Raw genomic sequence first — 19,173 nt, 5'->3', positions numbered from 1 at the left:
GGAGGGGCAGTGGGTGTTGGAGGAGGGAGATGGAATAATTACCAAAGAAATTACTCAAGAAAGTAGGAATAAGCAGTTGGGGTGGGGACACTAAAAATGAGGCAGGTTCTAAAGTGGGGTGCATGAGCTGTAACAAACCAAAAACCTAACATCTAACCTCTATGTGATCCCTCACATCTCACATGTCTGACCCCAGCTGTAACCATAGGAAAATAAAAATAGAATTGGATGTTAGGGCAGAAAGGGACTTGTGAGCTTACCTGGTCTAACTCATCATTTTAAAGGAAAATGCTGAGAGAGGTACCGTGACCCAGTCCCACCGCACCCAGAAGCGGAGCCGGGCTACAAGGACAGGTGCTCTCACTGTGAATTGCAGGTGAGGCTCCATCCAGTTCAGGCAGAGGGAGTAAATGATGTCGGGGGTAAGAGGCTCGAGCCACTCCCTCCGGCCCACGGTGAGCACAGGGAGTGCCAGGCACGTTCTCTTGTGGGTGGGAGAAAACGGCACATCGATTCAAAGTATTAAAGCAGTGCTGACGTGAAGCCGCATTCAAACATGACTTCTTAATAGTCCCTTCGGCATACTTTTTCTCCCCTCAAAAAAAAAAAAAATCCCAAACTGAACCAAACTGGATTTCTGATTAGTTATATGGGCATTTAGATCAACTGACAAAATAAAAATCTGATAGCTGTATTCTCCAAAGACATATTCATCAGGATTTTACACAAATGGGTATCAAAAGATATTTACAGGAAGAAGGTGCTCTCCTTCACACATACACCCGCACACAGTGAGAATTTCACAATTACACCAGCACGCCTCACACAGAAGAGTCCTAACAGGCTGATGATCAGTTGACAAAATACACACACTATTCCAGTTTCAGTCATAATCTCATCTACATACATGTGGAAAATTAAGCAGTATATTCCAGACTCTGATTCCAGGGAAACTTGCCTTGAAATATATTAAGATATACATGTAAATACATTGGTAAGCATAAAAGAAAACCAGTATTTGCTCCAGTTTTTCCCAACTCTCAATCAGAAATAAAGAATAGCACATATATAAAACTTTGCCTTATAGAAATAGCCCTTTGTTTTGTGACGCAGAAAAAAAAAAAGGCAGCCATGTTACATTTTCTTACAATATGGTTAGGTATCAAAAGGGCTAAATCTTTTTCTACTGAATGAATTAATGTGTAGCCTATAATCTTAAATACCAACTTTGCACCATTTGTTTTTCAAAGTTTGATTATAAATTTTGTTTTTGTTCAAAATACACATGCCATTTTCTCCACATTTCAATCCAAATTCCCAACCACCCTCCCACCCCCCAAAAAAGGCCTTCACTTCGTACCAGCAGTGAAAAGACGTCATTTTGGATGTGTGTTTGGAGTCATTATTCTATGAGACTCGGCCGTGAGGAGACTGGATTTTGTAAGGCTCCTTAGTGTAGGGGTTTCTACAGGAGACAGGGACCCGTGTCCCAGACTGGGACTGCTCTAGGATGTCCGAGACCATGTTCGAAGGTGACACCAGGGGGCAGAGTTTAGTAGAGGATTTTCACACCATGAGCTCCCTCCTGCCAATCTCATTTGTTCTCAAACTGAAGAAAACATCAGATCAGACAAGAGAGGACACTTACTCTACCAGGACCTGCCTGCGCACAACACTTGTCACACCGGCTCTCGCCAGATCCTCCAAGCACAGCTGGAAGGAGAGGGTAGGTGTCACCACACCATCGTGCAGATGACTGAGGCACAGGGAGGCTAAGGGGCCTCGCCCAGCTCAGCAGCACCCAGGTCCCCGGGCCACAGGCCTCAGGCTCCCCATCCCTCGTACACAAAGTATCACTGATCTCCTGTGAGCAGGGCCCCAATCAGAACCAGAATCCTGACTGCTCATAACTCACAAGTCATCATCCCATTTCTGTATTTCACAGAACTGTGAAATTCTGTGCTGTATTTCACCCAACTGATTCTGCTTTATTTTCCTAGTTTCCAGAAAGATCCTTTCTACCAATCAAATGCATGTTAAGCAGACAGCAATAAATCCTGCTTTATTTGACTGAAGAATCTGAAATAGAAACTCCAGAGGCCCTGGCATTTGGTACAGCGCAGTAGGAAAATTTTAGAGCACTAGCCTTCTACTTTTTTCATCACATTTGAAACTCTGATCCAATTCCAGATTGCAACTAAAATACTAAAATACCAAAAATGGAAACGATGGTCTTTCATAATGTCATGTAAAGTTTCTTTGCAACTGAAACCCTTAAACTGCCCAAGATCACACCGTTGGTCACAGCAGATAAGCAGTGAGGCAAGTCAGGAGGTGACAAGCCAAGAAAGGGCAGAGAGGAGACTCTGGCCCCAGAAAAAGTAGAAACGGAGGCAGATTGCTGGGGGATGAGAAAACGACAGACAAATCTGGCGCAGTTAGCATGATTCCAGGGAGCTGTCACGTGTTATGGCAGGAAGAAATCAGCTATCCTAACTAACAATACACACCACGACGCCTTAGGGGAAGGGCTGCTGACAGACAGAATCCATCTACCTTTGGCAAAGAACAACATGTGCTGCTGTGGGCATCTGTGTTGATACCAGTGTCACAAACCCACAGGGATTCTTGACAGCACGGAAAGGGGCCACAGCCCTTTTTACGCCTGAACATCTAAGTGGGGGAGCTAATTTTTTAAACTGTTCCTGAGTTATAGTTTCTTTAAAATATTTACTTGCTTTCTCCAGCTATGCTTAATACCACCTATTTTAACCTTTAAAAACCAACCTGTCACAGGTTTTCTAGTTGCCTAGAAAGGTCTCACACTCTGGGTCTCATTCTCACACACATTCACACAACCAGATTATGAATTTTGATATGGTTTAAATTAAACATCTCTCGTTGTGGATGTTCTAATCTACTGTACATGGAGAGGTCAGAAACTATTGTGCATCATGAAAAAAATTATGTCACAAGTAAAGCCCAGCCTGGTTACTGATGTTCGATATGAAACAAAAGCGGGCTTTTTGTTTATTGTGGGTGAGGCGACAGGACTGGCCCCATGACCTGGTTTCTCTGGAGGCCACGGCCGCTGACCCCCAAACTACAACAGAGGGCTGGTGGCACAGTCCTGTTTTGATGTGCCAGTGACAGATCCCTCACCAGCAATATGAATACTTCTTTTTTTAAATCATTCTCTTCTTAAACATTTATAAAAAGAAAAACTATCTACAGTAGTGTATCATCACTGATAGAAATTTCCTCCCAGTTCTATTTCAGAAGGCATCAAATGATGTTCTTTAAATAAACTATAAATACCCCATGTATTCCTTCATGTCTGGCTGTCCCAACTTCTTTTTTTTTTTTTTTTTTTGGCAAATTAAAAAGGCATATGGCTTCTTCTCGCCAGTCTGCACATGAGGTTTAGCTCGGTACCCTGCGGTAAAAGTACAGGTAGCCCAGGTCTTTAGGGGGCCTTTCGGAGGCACAGACTTTGTGGTCGTTGTAGATCACCCATCTGAAAACAAAGACAGAAGCATTTGATGGGTTTAAGTCAGTTCCAGGTAACGCTGCAGAAGAAAGTTACTGCACCAAACCTAAAACAATCAAGATGTTCTCAATAAACCAAACTTAAGTCCGCTGTATGAAGGGAAGAAGAACGCTGGCAGGGAAGGACAACTGCTTTTTTGTTCTCACATTTGATCAAAAAGCAGTTCCCAAGGGAGCCTCCAAACATTTCAAACTCTTTGTTCTCCTAATTTCATTTGTAGAAACCAGAGATGGCCTCAGAAACTGAGTCAAAGAAGTATGTGTTCATTTCAGCCTTAGGTGTAAAACTAGCTAAAAATCAAAAGTAAGTAGACATGCAGTGAACTGTCCAACTATTAAAATACCTTCAAAGAATACTTGGTAAAGTGAGAAAATAATCACAATATGAAGTGGGGAAAAGCAGGTTACAAAATTACACACACTGTGTGTGGACATTAAGCTTTTACAAAAGTTGTAAATACATACACACATTTCCACGTAGGACGTGTGTATACAGACATGCACACCCTCTCCCGATGAAAACAATAAAACAAAGAGAACTGTATCAAAATACGGACAATGGTTATCTCTAGGCTTCCAGACCCCATATTCTCTGTATGCTTTTGTATTTTACAAATTCCTTACAATGAATTTCACTGCTTTTTAAATTATAATTAAGCTATTTTTCTTAAGAAAAGTATTTTTCAAAGAGTCATGGGGCTTGGTAATAAAAACAATTCACTCCAAACCAAGTTCCTGTGCTCAACTATTTTATGAATCAAGTTGAGAAGACAAAACTAAAAGACACACCAGAAAGGAGAGCAGTGGACCCCCGGGTGGGAACCGGTCACCCCTGCAGTGTGGGGCCCCAAGTGAGAGGTTAACGTCCTACCAGGAGGAACAAGGGAACACGCTCCTCCCGCGCCCACATGGCCCAGGCACTGCCTCAGAAGGGATGCTGACCCACAGGCCAGGCTGCTCAGGGGGAGCTCAAGGAAGGGAGACCGGGGGCCCTGTGTGGATCCAGCCCAGAGAGAAGGTTCAAGGTTCTGAAGAGAGCAGCGGCCTCACGCCCCACAACTGTCTCATTCCCGGCTCACCACACACCCTGCAATTCTTAAGCAGCCAAGGCTGCAAGAGGGCAAACACTGGGCGTTAGGGTTGCCAGACAGAGCACTGGGTACCCAGTCAAATGTGAGTGTCACATAAGGAACAAACGACTTTTTTAACGGAAGTATGTCCCATGTGAGAGTTGACACCTATTCGTACTAACAAGTGATTCATTATCTGAAATTCAAATGTAATGGGGCATCCTGGTTTTCCTGTACTTCATTTTGCTGGCCCAATCGGACAATCCCACAGAGGGTCCAAATGTGGACATCCTGCTGCAGGGTGCGCCTTTACTTCGGGCAGCCGCCTTGCTGTGACGGTGGAGAGGCGCTCTGAACACCAGCTCAGACGCAGCTGCTACGGTCGAGCTACTCAGCCTCCCTGAGCCTCAGCGTCTTGATGCATAAAATGGCTTTAAGCGTCTACCCCTACTGTGAGAACCAAATGAGATAATAACATGTGAAACACCGAGTGGAGTGGCTGGCACATAGCAGGTGCTCAAACAGATCTCCTTTTACCTTCTCAAAGACTCACCTTCCTTCCTTTTTGATGTGGCAAACATAATGGCCACTCATTGTAGATGTTCCCATGTGACTGATGAACGCAAATAATTCGTACACTGGGAAAGAGGAAACAACTCAGTTACAAGGTGGCACTTCTAGAAATCAATAGCACTTCTGATCAGAATTTAAAGCCAGTAAGAGTGTAATCCAGCAACTGGAAAGACACAGTCTGTTTACTTGCTATGCTGAGAACACCCACATACACACACATCCCAAGTGACACCAACTTCAACCTGCAAATTCGTATCAAAAGCAGGACATAATCAGAGCACAGCCGACAGTAAGTTCCTATCTGAAAGGGGGTTAAAAATCCCACAGCCCTGTCTGGGGGCAAGCTCACAGGTCTAAAAGGGTGGTCCTGGCTCCGTCACTTCCGAGCAGCATGCGGGTGGAGAAGTTGTCTCATCTCTGAGCCCATTTCTTCACAGAAATGAAAAATCCACCCACTTCACAAGGTTGTGTGAGGCTTAAATGAGCAGTTCAGACTAAAATACCACACAAATGTCAGGATTAGGAAGAAGACAGCAGATAGCTGGTACCATTTCCAGGAAGGGATGATGCTCAGGATATGCGTCTCGTGATTTCTGACTTGCTCATGGTTATAAACTATATGGGACCAAACTTCAGGCTTCATGCCTCAACAGATGTGTAGCCTTACTTAGAGCACGAGATGGATGTTTACTCCCTAACAAGTACCTCCCGCCATCGAGCACAGGATGCTGTACAAATCCACACTGGAGGAAATTCAGCTCATGCTCCCCTGGCCAGTCCTAGGCCTACACAACACCTACGCAACACACAGTGGGTCCCGAGGCTGGTACCAGCCCAGCTCCGCAAACTGCTGCAGACTACGATGAGGCAGCACAGACACCGAGTAGAGCGTTGACAAGCTTTCTTAATAACTTAATAACAGTCATGGCTGTTGAATCTAATAAGGGAAAAAATGGCCTTGCATATTCATTTTTTTTAGTACTCAATTTCTGTTGTATTTTACAAGTGTATTGGTTCTGGATAGACCCTTTCCCTGGCCCCTCTCTCTGCCATTCTCTCCCTCTTGCTGGTTGCCAGTACCCAACCAAATATTCAGCTGTGAATCCTCCCTCCTCATCTTACCCTTCAGCACTTTGCACACTGTGGACCACCTCCTCCTTCCTCAAGCATTTGCCCCCAGGACATGACTCTACGTTGGTTGCCCAGATGCCTCACTGGCGTCTACTCTTCTCGCTGACCTTTAAATATTGGTGACCTGGGGCTCTGACCTCAGACCTTTCTTTCCTCTATCTGTTCTCTCTCTCTCTCTCTCTCTGTCTCTGTCTCTCTCTCTCTCTCTTCCCCCCTCTCATTTCCTCTCTCCCTCCCTCTCTCCCTCTCTGGGTGATCTCATCCAGTCTCATGGCGTTCAATGCAAGCATTTTCCTAATTTCATTTCCAGAATTTTCTTTGCTAATGCACAGAACTACAATTGAATTTTGTATATTGATCTTGTTTCCTACAATCTTGCTGAACCCATTAATTAGTCCTGATAGTTTTTAAAGTCGATTCCTTAGGATTCTCTGTATACAAGACTATGTCATTGGCTAAACAGAAATAGTTTTACCTCTTCCTGGCTTATCTGGCTGCCTTTGTTTCTTTTTCTTGCATAACTGTCACGGCTAGAGCCTCTTGCCCCACGTTAAACAGCAGTGGCAAGGGTGGACATCCTTGTCTTGTTCCTGCTCTTAGGGGAAGAGCGTTCAGTCTTTCACCATTAAGTACGATGTGAGCTGTGGGGTCAGGCTGAGAAAATTCCCTTTCATTCCCCATTCACTGAGCATCTTCTCAGCTTTATCTACATCAGTTCATGGTGATTCCCTTCTTCCAGGAACTCAGGACAAAATCTTGACTTCTTTCACATACTCTACACACATCCAATCCATCAGCAAATCCTTCAAAAATATATCCAGCATTTCCTTCAGACTTTATAGAGAATCCAACCACATCTTAACCACCTCCACTAGTAACCCCTAATCCCAGCAACCATCCTCTCTTGCCCGAATTAATACAACAGCCTCCCCTCCTACCTGGACGCCCTGCTCCCTCCCCTGCCCCCTCCCCACCATTCTCAGTGTGGCTGCCAGAGCAGTCTACGTGGAAGTCCAACCTCACTTGTACAATGACCTGTGAGGCCTCCTGCACCTCCTCATGCTCTCCTCCTCACTCCACTCCAGCTACTCCAGCCCCCTGGCTACTCCTCTCGTGAATACAGAGGCCTTCAAGCCTCCACACCTACTGTTCCCTCTACCTGAGCTCTTCTTTCAGATGCCGCATAATCCACCCCTCGCTTCATCGAGGTCTCAATCAAAGGTCATCTCCCAGAGGCCCTTCTTATAAAACAGCAAATTCTTCTCCTTCCACCCCACCTCACCCCAACCCTGCTTTACTGTTGTCCACAGAGCTCCAAGTAACACCGTGGCGCATCCTTACTTGTGCATTTCTTCCTTGTTGCCCTCCCTTTATCCCGGGCTAGAATACAGCTCCATAAGGACAAGTCTGCTTTCTTTCTGGAAATATTCCAGGCACAGAGAACAGCGCCTACCATGCGGGAGGCATGGCCCCCTTCACTCCATGTCCTCACTTGTTTTTATATCTTTTCATATTGTATTATTTATATAAACCACCTACCGAAGTATACATTGGGGTATAAATTAGTGAAATTATTTTAAAAAAGAAATGAATCGGGGGAAATTGCCTTTCCTGTCATCAGCTAAGTTTTTGCTGTGAGCTGTCACATCAACTGACAACCAAAAGGAAAACAAGAAAGGAAGGGAAAAAAAAAGCACAGGTTTGAAACAGAAACCAGACAAAAAGACAGCTGTGAATAATCATCACGTTGCCTGGCACTTAGTGATCCAGGGCCCCCGCCCTCGGCTGCCCTCCCCTGGGTCCCCCACCACTAAGAACCCACCCGCTCCCTAGTAAGTAAGACAGTGTAGGTGGTGACTTTGTCAGGTTTCTTGGCCCTGGTTGGTGTTCAAAGCTCTTTTAGAATAATTTTACATCAAATTCCAAATCTTCAATTTGAGACATATGGTGCCAGTCTCCTATAAGACGGCTGCCCTCAGAATTTTCATGAAATAGAATGTGATGCTCCAACCAGTATTTTTCCCCCAAAGGAACTGTCCCCCAAAACAATGACTTAAATAACTGAACAGAGGATTTAATGAGCACTTCCCACCATAAGTCAGGGGCATGTCAATCAAACATTGCTCAGACACCAACACAGCCACCATGTGGACAAAACACACAGACACAGAGAAAAGAATAAACCCCTTCACCCCAATGCAGCCAAACACGTCATTAAGCCCCCAAAGGAATGTTTCCTCTCTTTGGTTAAAAGCAATTAATTCATGGGTTTACTCAAAATGACAAAAATAAATTAAAGAGAAAAGATTAACATAAATCTTAGTCCTATAATTAAAATTAACTGTGTTTATCAATAAAAGCAATCACGCCATGCATTATTCAAGGCCTCCTGCTAGGAACCAACAGCACAAGAGAAAAATCTCAATAAATTTGCAAACATTCAACAGGTAAGAAATCTCAATTTACATCTGTTTCCAAAGAGAGAGTGAAGGTGAATAAACCAGCCAGGAAGCCACTGCTGGTTCTTCTCCCAGTTCCCAGAGGTCTCCCTCCAAAACACAGCATGCCCACACTCTCAAAAAAACATACAGACCCCTTTTTCTGTAGACAGAAAATGCATTTTGAAGCAAGGTAAATCGTTCCTAAAATGTTGACATTCAACAGAGAAACTTTCAAAGGACCGGGAAACACTGGGCAAAACTGCCTAACCCAGTATGTCCAACACCCGGCCGATGGGAGTCCCTCTAAACAGCCGGAGTCAGTGTCTGAAACTAGCAACTTCCCTCCCACTTCCCTCTCTCATCAAAACTTGCCCTTTTTCGAACTTGGGAAAATGTTCCCAACTTTTCTAATATGAAGAATGTTTTAATATCAAAATTTTACCACCCCACCCACCAAAATAGGGATTGTATTTAGATCTTATTCTTTGAGAAAGCACTGTTAGAAAAGTTACATGAAAACTTGGAAAGCAAGCGAGGTAGCAGAAGGCCCTTTTGTGTCACCCAAGGACTGTCTAGGGTAGGAGCTGGCGTACCGCGATGGCCCAGAGGCCAAATCCAGCCCACAGCCTGCTTCCGTACTGCCAAGGAGAAAGGGGGAAAGGGCAGGGACAGAAAGATGAGATGACAAGTGTGTGGCCTGTGAGGCCTGAAAGGTCCACTCTCTGACCCTCCAGGGAAAAAGTCTGCTGGCCCCTGGTCTAGGGGAATGAACTTAGCTCATCTCACTGCTTACTACTGATTAAAGAAAGGTTCCAAACTTACTTGTTAATGTGTAGATTTTTGACCTGTACCAAAAAATTCTGTCCAGTGGAACAGACATGGGCATGCCTCAGAGACACTGTGGGTTCAGTTCTAGACCACAATAAAGCAAATATTGAAATCACAGGAATTTTTTGGTTTCCCAGTGTATATAAAATCTATGTTTACACGATGCTGTAGCCTATTAAGTGTGCAATAGCATTATGTCTACAAAAGCAATTTATGTACTTTGGTTAAAAAATACCTTATAGCTAAAAAACGCTGACCATCATCTGAGCCTTCAGCAAGTCATGATCTTTTTGCTGGTGGAGGGTTTGAAATATTGCGAGAATTACCAAAATGTGACACAGAGGCAACAAAGTGAGCAAATGCTGTTGGGGAATGGTGCCAAAAGTCTTGCTTGACGCAGTGTGGCCACAAGCCTTCAATTTGTAAAAAATGCACTATGTGTTAAGCACAGCACGGCGAAGGTATGTCCGTGTAGACTGCCGGCCATCCCAGGGCTACAAGGATCAAGCCATCAGGCACTAGAGCTGCCCTCTATAGTCTTCTTGGAACACTGATCTGCTTTTCATAACAGACTGTAAAGTTTCTTTACCTTTTAAGTAATCTGTAACTTAATCTGTAACTTTCTGTATTTGCCTTTAAAACCTTTTATTGTCACCCTGGTTGAATGAAATAAGTACTGTGTCACAGTGACCTAGGATCCCATTTGACCACATTTTTTAAAACCTTTTGATATCTTTGACAAACTTCCCCAAGTCAAATTCTAAATAAAGCTCTCCTGACCTCTAGCAAACTTTGGGATGCTTCAAAGGGCCCTGAAACATCCCAAAGAGAGATATTAAACTAATTAGATTGATTTGGTATGTTAAATTACATGGGAAACATTGTTAAACAGATGGTGATACACCTTCTTGCATTATATTGTATGGGTAAATGTCATTCATATGGATATTCCAAAAATTATATGGAATCTCTAAAAATCTGGTATGTCCTGGTTACCAGTCATAGTTCTAGTTACTATCTTAAAATGTTGTACATCTTAGAAATAACCAAGTTTTTTGTCAACTGCATTGTAATGATATCTTAACCATGTCATTTAAAGTCTTATGTCATTTATAGACAGTCACTGTTTTACTTTGATGCTTTTAGAAAATGAAGACCTTCAAGATCCATAAAAAAGACTTTCTGACAAATACAGGTTTCTGATGACTTACACATATCACAGAACTACTTTTAGAATGAACCACTGAAGTGGGCAAGAAATTACAAAACCAATGGAAAACCTGATGGCTTCATCCAGATCAACAAAAATTAATTACATAGGACTGAATGGACTGATAAATATGATTTATAATTTTATGACTTTTTGTATGAAATATTAGTGGCTTTTAATCATTGTTTTCCAGAAAACCTTTCCTCTTATGCTAACTATGACTTACAGCAGATTGATAAGGTGTAACTTTATGCACAAAGAAACATTTATCTTTCCCTCTCTACCTGGGCCCTCCCGAATCTGGCTTCTCCAGCTGGCTCCCCCTCTGGACTTGATGACTCACTGCAATCCAGACTGCAACCAGTTACACTAATCATTGTTTTAATTTGTTCTCTTTGTTGTTTCAAACTGTCTATACTTTGACTCTCTCTGCATGCTATGCCCTTACTAACACCACTCGCTAGATGACTGATCTTCTGCTTCATGAGACTGTTGTCTCTTGCTTTACCTGATGTGTAACCAGGCCTCTGACAAAATTAATGGTAGTACACATCCTGAGGCCATCGATCACATAGAGAGCTCTATACAGAATAACCCTAACAGTGCAACTCTAGATATGGGAAGAAGTAATAAAGGAAAACACTTCCTGGATCGTAATAAGCCAGCAGGAATCAGACGATCCCGAGAACTTCAGGTTACCAACAGGGTCTAATTCAAAAACAGCACACCGAATGGCCTATCAACAAAATCCTCATCAGACCTAAGAATGAGACTTCTTAGTGCTGCAGGACAAACTGGTCACGAAATGCCTCCCTAGTCTTGGTGGAATTTATGACCAAGAGAGGGCACTGTGGGCAGGGAGTGTTGCCGGCCATTTCGGTTCTACAAGGATCAAGCCATCAGGCACTGCAGCCAACCCGGTGGCGTGCCCTGAGGGGAATTCAGTACAGAGAAAACACAGGAACCATTCTGTGCGCTTGATACTAGCCTTCGAGAGTTAGACGCAAATCTGAAGAATTTCAGTGAGCGCAGACTCTTGCATCTTCCCATACATAGAAAAGCACTCAGAATATTAACTTGAGATGTCTATTTTTTGTGATTAGCAGTAATCTTTTCATGTTCCTTTTTTTTTAAAGCAAAAACTCCCATACATTCTGTCTCCTGTCTTACCTCTTCAGAGCAGTCCCTCAGAGCTCTCTAAGAGCCTGTCTTCCAGGCTGTAGTTCTCAGCAAGGTCCCTGGGTAAAACTTAATTTGCAACTTCTAGGCTGTGTGTTTTTCTTCCATCAACACCTATAACTTCAAGGAGTTACGATCCTGATAAGACACTAATTTGATATCTAGATCAGCAATCAAATTATCTTTAGATATCCTAGCTTTTCAGATGCTTTTGAACCTGCAGTGACAACTAAGTGGTTCCCTAATTAATGATTCAAAGAAAACCTGTGGTACGTGTTGTTTATACGTACCTGTCAGTCATGATTTTTTGCCTTTTTAGAAATTACAGTTCAGTAACACATAATGACCAAAAGCAACGCTCGACTCAAGAGTGCAGTTAATTTATATTTTATAAGCCTTTAAAGCATCTACAACCACTTGAAAAGCAGCAGCATCTCACGAGGGCACGACACACTATTTAGTGAGGCTACAGAGTGCTCAAAATACAGAAACACCAAAAGACTCCTTGAAACCACCACCAAGACCCCAGGGGCCCTGCAGAATTCCAGGGAGAAATCCATACTGAGTTTTCCAATTGAATCTTCCTAACTTGAATAATCTGTTTCATCACCTATCCCTTACCAACAGAGGGGAACGTGTCATCCCCAATTTACCAACATCTGACTCACAAACACCTTCTACCTGCAAACAATCTCTATCCCCCACAGCCTGGTTTCCCTCAGGCCTGCTCCAAGACAAGACCCAGGCGCGTGGTGTGGGGCAGAAAGTGGATGTGGAGCTTTTAGAGAACCACTGAATTCCCAAAAAGAGAAAAAGGAGGATTTGGGTACATCAATAACAGCTTAAGGCAGCTGACAACATGGACAGACTCTTTCAAGGTCGACAAATTGCCTCTTCAACCCCGGCCAGCTCAAAATTACCAATCCACCCGACTTTCTCTTTTTTATACTGCCTAAACAACAAAGATCAGACACTTCCCGCCAAGTTTAATAGTTCTCGGTCACCCACACTTCAGTGTAAATTAGTTTACTCCCCAGAGTGGCTTCCTCTTGACTTCCAGTAGCACCACTGAAATGGATAGATGCTGACGTGGGATGAGAACGAGAGCCCAGAGGGACTGAGCGAGTGTGTGTGGCTCTCAGGTGGACCACTGGGGCTCACTTCCCTGGGCACCACACCTCTGCTTTCCTGAGCCTGTCCTGGCTGCATTCCTTAGGGAGCCCTGCACCTCAGGAGCCCCACCACCGTTTTGGAAATGAAACGTCTCTCTGCTCCCCTTGCTGGAAAAGCCTCAGCTGCAGCAGATGCCGGCACCATTACAGCAGCATGGCTGAAGGAGCCAGAGCAGGTTCTGAGTAATCACAGCCTGATCACATTTTAATTACACTAGCAATCAGTGAGTTCTTAAAGAAAAGAAAAATTAAATGCTCATAAAGTACAACACAGAAACAGAAATGATTCTGCAAAGGGTAGAAGCCCAGACAGGTCAGACTGAAGGCTTCATTTCCCACTTCTTCAAAATTTAAAAAACTCAACAGAAAGTCAAATGTAGCCCTTAAAATGGGTAGGACATGACAATAAAATAGAGCTTTCTGGAAAGGACTCCTGCCTCCATTCCCATTTAGAAAATTTCAAGTAAGATGACTCAATAGGGGGTAAAGGAGAAAATGCAATCTTTAAAATCAGCCAGACCCAAATTCCAAGGCGGTTCTACCACAAGCAAGCCAATAACCTTGTCAGTTACCGCCTCTTCCTCTGAATACTTCGTGTAAGGAGGGAAAAGCCGTAGCGGAAAGGCCTGGCACTTAGTGGACACTCCATAAAGGACAGCTGTGACTTCACCAAGTGCTAACAGCACTGACCCTTTTAATCAAAGTAGGTAACATTTAAATAAAAATCTGATGCAATGACACTACTTCCTCATTCAAAAAGATGGCAATAGTCATTTTTAATTAACGTATTTCCTAAAGGAAGAGTTTAATACAAGTGCTTCTTTAATCCCTGTCCTTGTAATAGTCACTTTTTTTCCAATTCAAACACCTACCTTGTCATTATTTTCAGCATTAACCTGGTACAGTGATGTTCCAGTGGCCACTAGCCTCTTTCTTAAAGAGTAACCTAACTTTGCTGTTAAGGTGGTGGTTCTCAATTTAAGCTGAATTAGAACCACCTGGAGGGCCTATGAAACCGCAGATTGCTAAGCCCGCCCCCAGAGGTCCTAATTCAGAAGGTGTGGGTGAGGCCCAAGAATGTGCATTTCCAACAAGTTCTCAGGTGATGCAGATTCTGCTGGTCTAGGACCACACTCAATCCAGTGCTTTGAGAGGCTCAACCCTTCTCCTCTCAGCTCACACATGACAGGGAGGGTGCATGACAGACACTCATATGCCCAGAACCCCTGCTGAGAACTGTGCGACAAGACTCCTTCTGCTGGATTTTAACCTGGAAAGATACAGCAGTAGGAGGCACTGGCAGCCACCTTGTGGCCGTGACGGAGATCCTGGCTGAGACTGGAACCAACCCCAAGGAAGCAGAGCCAAGAGACATACCCAGATAAAAGGGTTCGAGTCCCAAAGTCAAGGGGATTCCCGAAGGCAAGTCTTCCTGGGACTTTCCAGGAAAGTCCTGTCTTTTACAAGACAAGACATCCCTTTTTGCTTAGATAAGTTTGGCTCAGCAATTCAGCTACTTACAAAAGAACCCTGAAAACTGAGCTTGTTGGCTTTACTTGGTTTGTCTCCCTGTCTGTTTTGGCTCTCCATTTTGCTCCTAGATAGCAAGTGCTTAAACCTTTAAAATGTCTTCATTATCTCCAGGTCAAATGTCCCAACCAATTCATCGATCAAAACAAAGGTAAAAGGCAGTAGCTTGGGAATGTAAACAACCCACCTACACAGAACACACATTTCCCTCTCCCAGGGTAGAACCTACGACGTTAGTGTAATTCTAATCAAATACCCGCTGAATGGCCAATTACAAGGTCAGGAACTTTTCAAAACTCAGTAGGAACAATTTAGAAAATATAATGGGAAAAAAATATTACTCATAAGTAACACAGAAAATTAATTCTGAGAAGTAACTAAACCAGAAATGCATGGACATATATAAAGAAAGCCATATAGCTTTGCAGGGGCAGGAGAAGGGGGAAATGAAAAAAAGGAAAAGGGTTACGTTTCTGGCCAGAAAAACTCAATATTGTAAAGATATGAGGTATTCCCAAATTAATATACAATATCTGAAACTCTCATGCAAATCAATTTTTTTTAAAAATCTAAAAACCTCAATAAAAATGGGGAAATGGGCCAAAGGCAATGAGGAAGCGATTAACACAAGAAAAACAACTAGGCAATAAAGATATGAAAACCACGCAGGGTGCGCAGCCCATGGGACGCACTGCCGGGAGGGACGGGACAGGAGCACACGGTGGTGCTGTGTTTCCGGGGGCTAATGGGGGCATCTGTATTAAAACCTCAGCACTACGCAGTTCTGACTCCAAAGCTTCACTTCCAGAAACTTACCCTAAAGAAATAATAAGTGACAGCCCAAGAATGTTCATTACAGCATCATTTTTGGTAGAGAAGGGAGGGGAGGAGGGAAGAAGTGAAACCAACTTAAGTGCTGAACAAGTATTTACTACCTGCATAAGGACGGAAAGAGGCACTGGTTGTACTTCTGTGCACTGAATTCATCCTTTTAAGAAATGTATTATTTAAAAATTGTGGCCATCACCTTCTGAATATGCAAATAACCCTACTATTTAAAACTTTCCGAAATTGTCTTTTATTTAAATAATTACTAGTTGGCCTAAAATTAGATATGTACGTATTATGGTACAATGAAACATCATTCATATATGCTCAATGACCTAGATTTGCAAAATGTACACCCTCAGTGAGGGAAAGAGCAGGCTATAAAGTAGCAGGTATAATATAAAGCAGACAAGCACCCAGGACACACTGTACAGCACAGGGAAATACAGCCCTTACTTTGCAGTAATTATAAATGGAGCATAACCTATAAAACTACTGAATCACTATGTTGTACACCTGAAACTATTACAAATCAACTATACTTCACTTTTTAAAAATAGCAAGTATAGAACAGAATGTCATATTTTTATAAATATACATATATTTATATTCACTTTTATATATTGCAAAGAAAGATCTAAAGAATATACACCAAACATGTAACAGTGGTTATGACTGGGTAGTACGATTGTGAGGGATCTTTATCTTCCTCTTTCGTATGTCTGTATTTTCTCAAGTTGCTAAAATTATCACATATCCTTTTAATTATAAGAAAAATAACATAAATGTTAATTTTTGTAAAAGGAAAAAGAAACGTGACTGACATATGGGTTCAGGTGCTAATGCAGCAAAGTACAAGAAATCACCTCTTCCCTTTCCTGTGACTTACGCAATACAGCACAGCAGTGCACTGCCAGTTCCTCCAGACGGCACTTAGTGGAGGCACTGAAAGCACTGTCCCCGTGCCCACCACCACCTAGCATTCATTTAATTCTTCATTCAGCCATTCTCTTGCTGTTCACCTCCCATGGGCCAGGCACAGCGCTGGAAAGGCTACTTTAAAAATATCTGTTCTTCCAGAAAATCAGATGCAAAATGCACTGGGTGAGTTAGGGTGGTTTATGCTTTTTGCATAATTAAAATTTTCACCTCCTACTGCCCATAGATTCTGCATATCCTGTGTGATTTCTCATAGTGCTTTCTCCTTCCCCACCCTCGCCCACAAGTGCTCTAAATTTGGAAGCAACAAGGAGTAAAGCCATAGAGTTTGGCCCAGAGTGCATTTAAATTTAAGAGTGTTTGAACACATCATCATGACATCCTTCTCTACGCTGCAACTCAAAAGCCAGGGACATCTGCAGGTGACGGAGTTCAGTGAGCCTAGGGAGATGATCTGGCTGGCCCATGTCATTAATGACCATCTCAGAGGGCAGCTGGCCCCTGCAAGCTCCATCAGAAGACAGGAAACCCTCGTGATCAGACTCTCCCTCCCTCTGCAGCCAAATATCTTGGCAGCTTTACAATAGCCCCATCTTGTGGTTGACTCCTTCTGCAGGAACTCACCACCCCTAAGGAAAAGTCCATTACAGAAAATCAAAGAAGCAGAGAACCGATGGACATGTAATATAAAACCATGAATTATTCAGTAACTTGTCCATTACAGCGTTTAATACTTTAGGTGAGCCAGTGATTTCCAAAAATACAAGACCCGTTAGATGAATATGGAAGTCGGGAGAACTACACCTCATTCTTTTCTTACCTACTCAGGATCGAAAAGAGTTTCAGTGGAGAAATTCCTATCTCATTATAAATGAAGTAAGTTTCCTTTCTGCTCTCTGTCTCCACAGTTAGATCAACACACCCCTGTTAGGTCTGGCTAGACCACTAATGAGCAGAGCTGCAGCTAAATGACTATAGGAACAAATGCTGTAATAGTAAATTTAATTAAATCCAATTATTATTAACTTGGTAATTACTATGTGCTAGATACCATGAGCTTAATAAAAGTCACATGGTTTGTGTCCTCCACAAGCTCCCAGTCGCCTGGGAGACACAGGTATCTACGTAACTCATTTTATTGCACGAGGAATGTGACACCTCTGATAACAGAACACACTACGTTACAGTGGCTCCAGGCACAGGCTCTGGAGGCGGACTGCCTGGGCTGGAACTCGGGTTCCACTCAGCACTAGCAGTGTGGCCTCGGCAAGTTACTTCACTTTCTCTACCTCAGTTTCTCCATCTGGAGAATGGAGGTAAGAACAGGTTGCTGTGACGCTGAAACGTGACACACATGGCGGTGCTGTTGGCCCTGGTGTAACCGCGCCCAGCATGTGCAATACAAAGGGACCGAGGACAAGGGCCTGGGGAAGCCGTCCAGAGAAATGGAATCTGCGGCCAAGTTCTGAGTAACGGTGAGGACTTCAGTGCGCAGTGACAGGAAAGACAGGTGAGTCCCAACGAAGGAGGATCCTGACCAAAGGCCTGGAGGTAGGGAAGACAGCGTGGAGGACGTGGCTACAGGACCAGGCCTCTGAGCTGCGGGCACCGGGGGCACAGGAGAAGCAACACCGAGACGAGCAGGCGGGGATCTGACCGAGGAGGTGCGGGGCCAGTACCCTGCAGGCAGGGCCAGCCCGAAAAGCAGGGCATCACAGTGGTGAGGAACATGGGTTCTGAGTCTGACTCTTGGCTCCAGCTCTGAAGGGCTACGTGACCTTGGGCAAGGTTACCTAATCCTTCTGTGACTCTGTCTTCTCATCTGCAGAAGGGGTGTGGTGGGGACTAAGTAAGCATTTATATGACAAGTGCCTAGCGCAGCGCCCGGCACAGAGTGACATACCCAAGTGTCTGCTGTGAGAAGGCACCTCTTCCTGCCACCCCAGCAGCCTTCAGAAAGTGACCGGGAGTAGGTCTGGGCAACAGCAGGGTCAAGGGTGCTTTTCAACTCTTCAAATGTATCACCATGAAAATCAATGCTGTCCTTTGGACAAAAACATCCACGGTCAAGGATAAAATTCCACCTCCAGGCTAGACAAAGAGCCAGCGCTAAGCTGAGGCGCACACACTACCAGGTGGCATGACAGTGAGTCTGTCCCAGACTCTCTGAGATCACCCTGGCCTCTGCAAAGTGGCCAAATACACCACGTATGAGACGGGACCTGTGCCAACTTCTGAAGGATGGCAAAAGTTTTCACACACGCACGAGCGGGAGGGGAGGGCAGGAGCCAAATGCATACTCACAGCTGCTCCCACAATCCCTAAGATGAGAACTTACTTCCAGATCCATCCTTGACTCTAGGTCCTTCAGGCTTGGCCTCAGAAATAATGTTCGCATTGGTATTATTCTCCATCTCGATCACAAAGTCACTGTCCTCCTCAAACTCAGGGTGGCTGAAGATCCAATCCAGTGCTCTTTCCAGGTTACTGTTCTGATAAAACAAAAGCACTGTTACAATGTCCGCAGTCCCTGGGCCTCATTCTCTCCTAACCGTTTAAACTAGGCCTGAATTCATTAGTCCTAAGGGCATCTGAGTAAGCAGCCCTGACCCTGCACGTGAAACGCACTGTCAGCTGACACTGTGCAAGTCTCCCCACCCAGGTCTGTAGCTGGATTCAGCAGAAAGCAGCTCGGCATTCCAGAGCCCGTTTCAGTCTGAGCT

General features: G+C 43.9%; 1 protein-coding gene across 2 annotated transcripts in view; it reads right to left on the bottom strand.

The window, feature by feature from the left end:
• Positions 1-694: 694 nt before the first annotated feature.
• USP13 (ubiquitin specific peptidase 13) overlaps positions 695-19,173 on the bottom strand; it is a 112,369-nt gene continuing 93,890 nt past the window's right edge. For both annotated transcript variants that reach the window (XM_072961510.1, XM_072961516.1), the window contains 3 exons: positions 18,789-18,942; positions 5,173-5,257; positions 695-3,517 (listed from right to left, as the gene is read on the bottom strand). In XM_072961510.1, the coding sequence (XP_072817611.1) occupies positions 3,424-3,517; positions 5,173-5,257; positions 18,789-18,942 (333 nt within the window). In that variant the 3' untranslated portion in view covers positions 695-3,423. The remainder of the gene's footprint in view (positions 3,518-5,172; positions 5,258-18,788; positions 18,943-19,173) is intronic.

This window comes from Vicugna pacos, chromosome 1, assembly GCF_048564905.1.
Source record: "Vicugna pacos chromosome 1, VicPac4, whole genome shotgun sequence".
In the NCBI taxonomy this organism is placed as follows: Eukaryota; Metazoa; Chordata; class Mammalia; order Artiodactyla; family Camelidae; genus Vicugna; species Vicugna pacos.
This window is presented reverse-complemented; position numbering and strand designations above follow the sequence as displayed.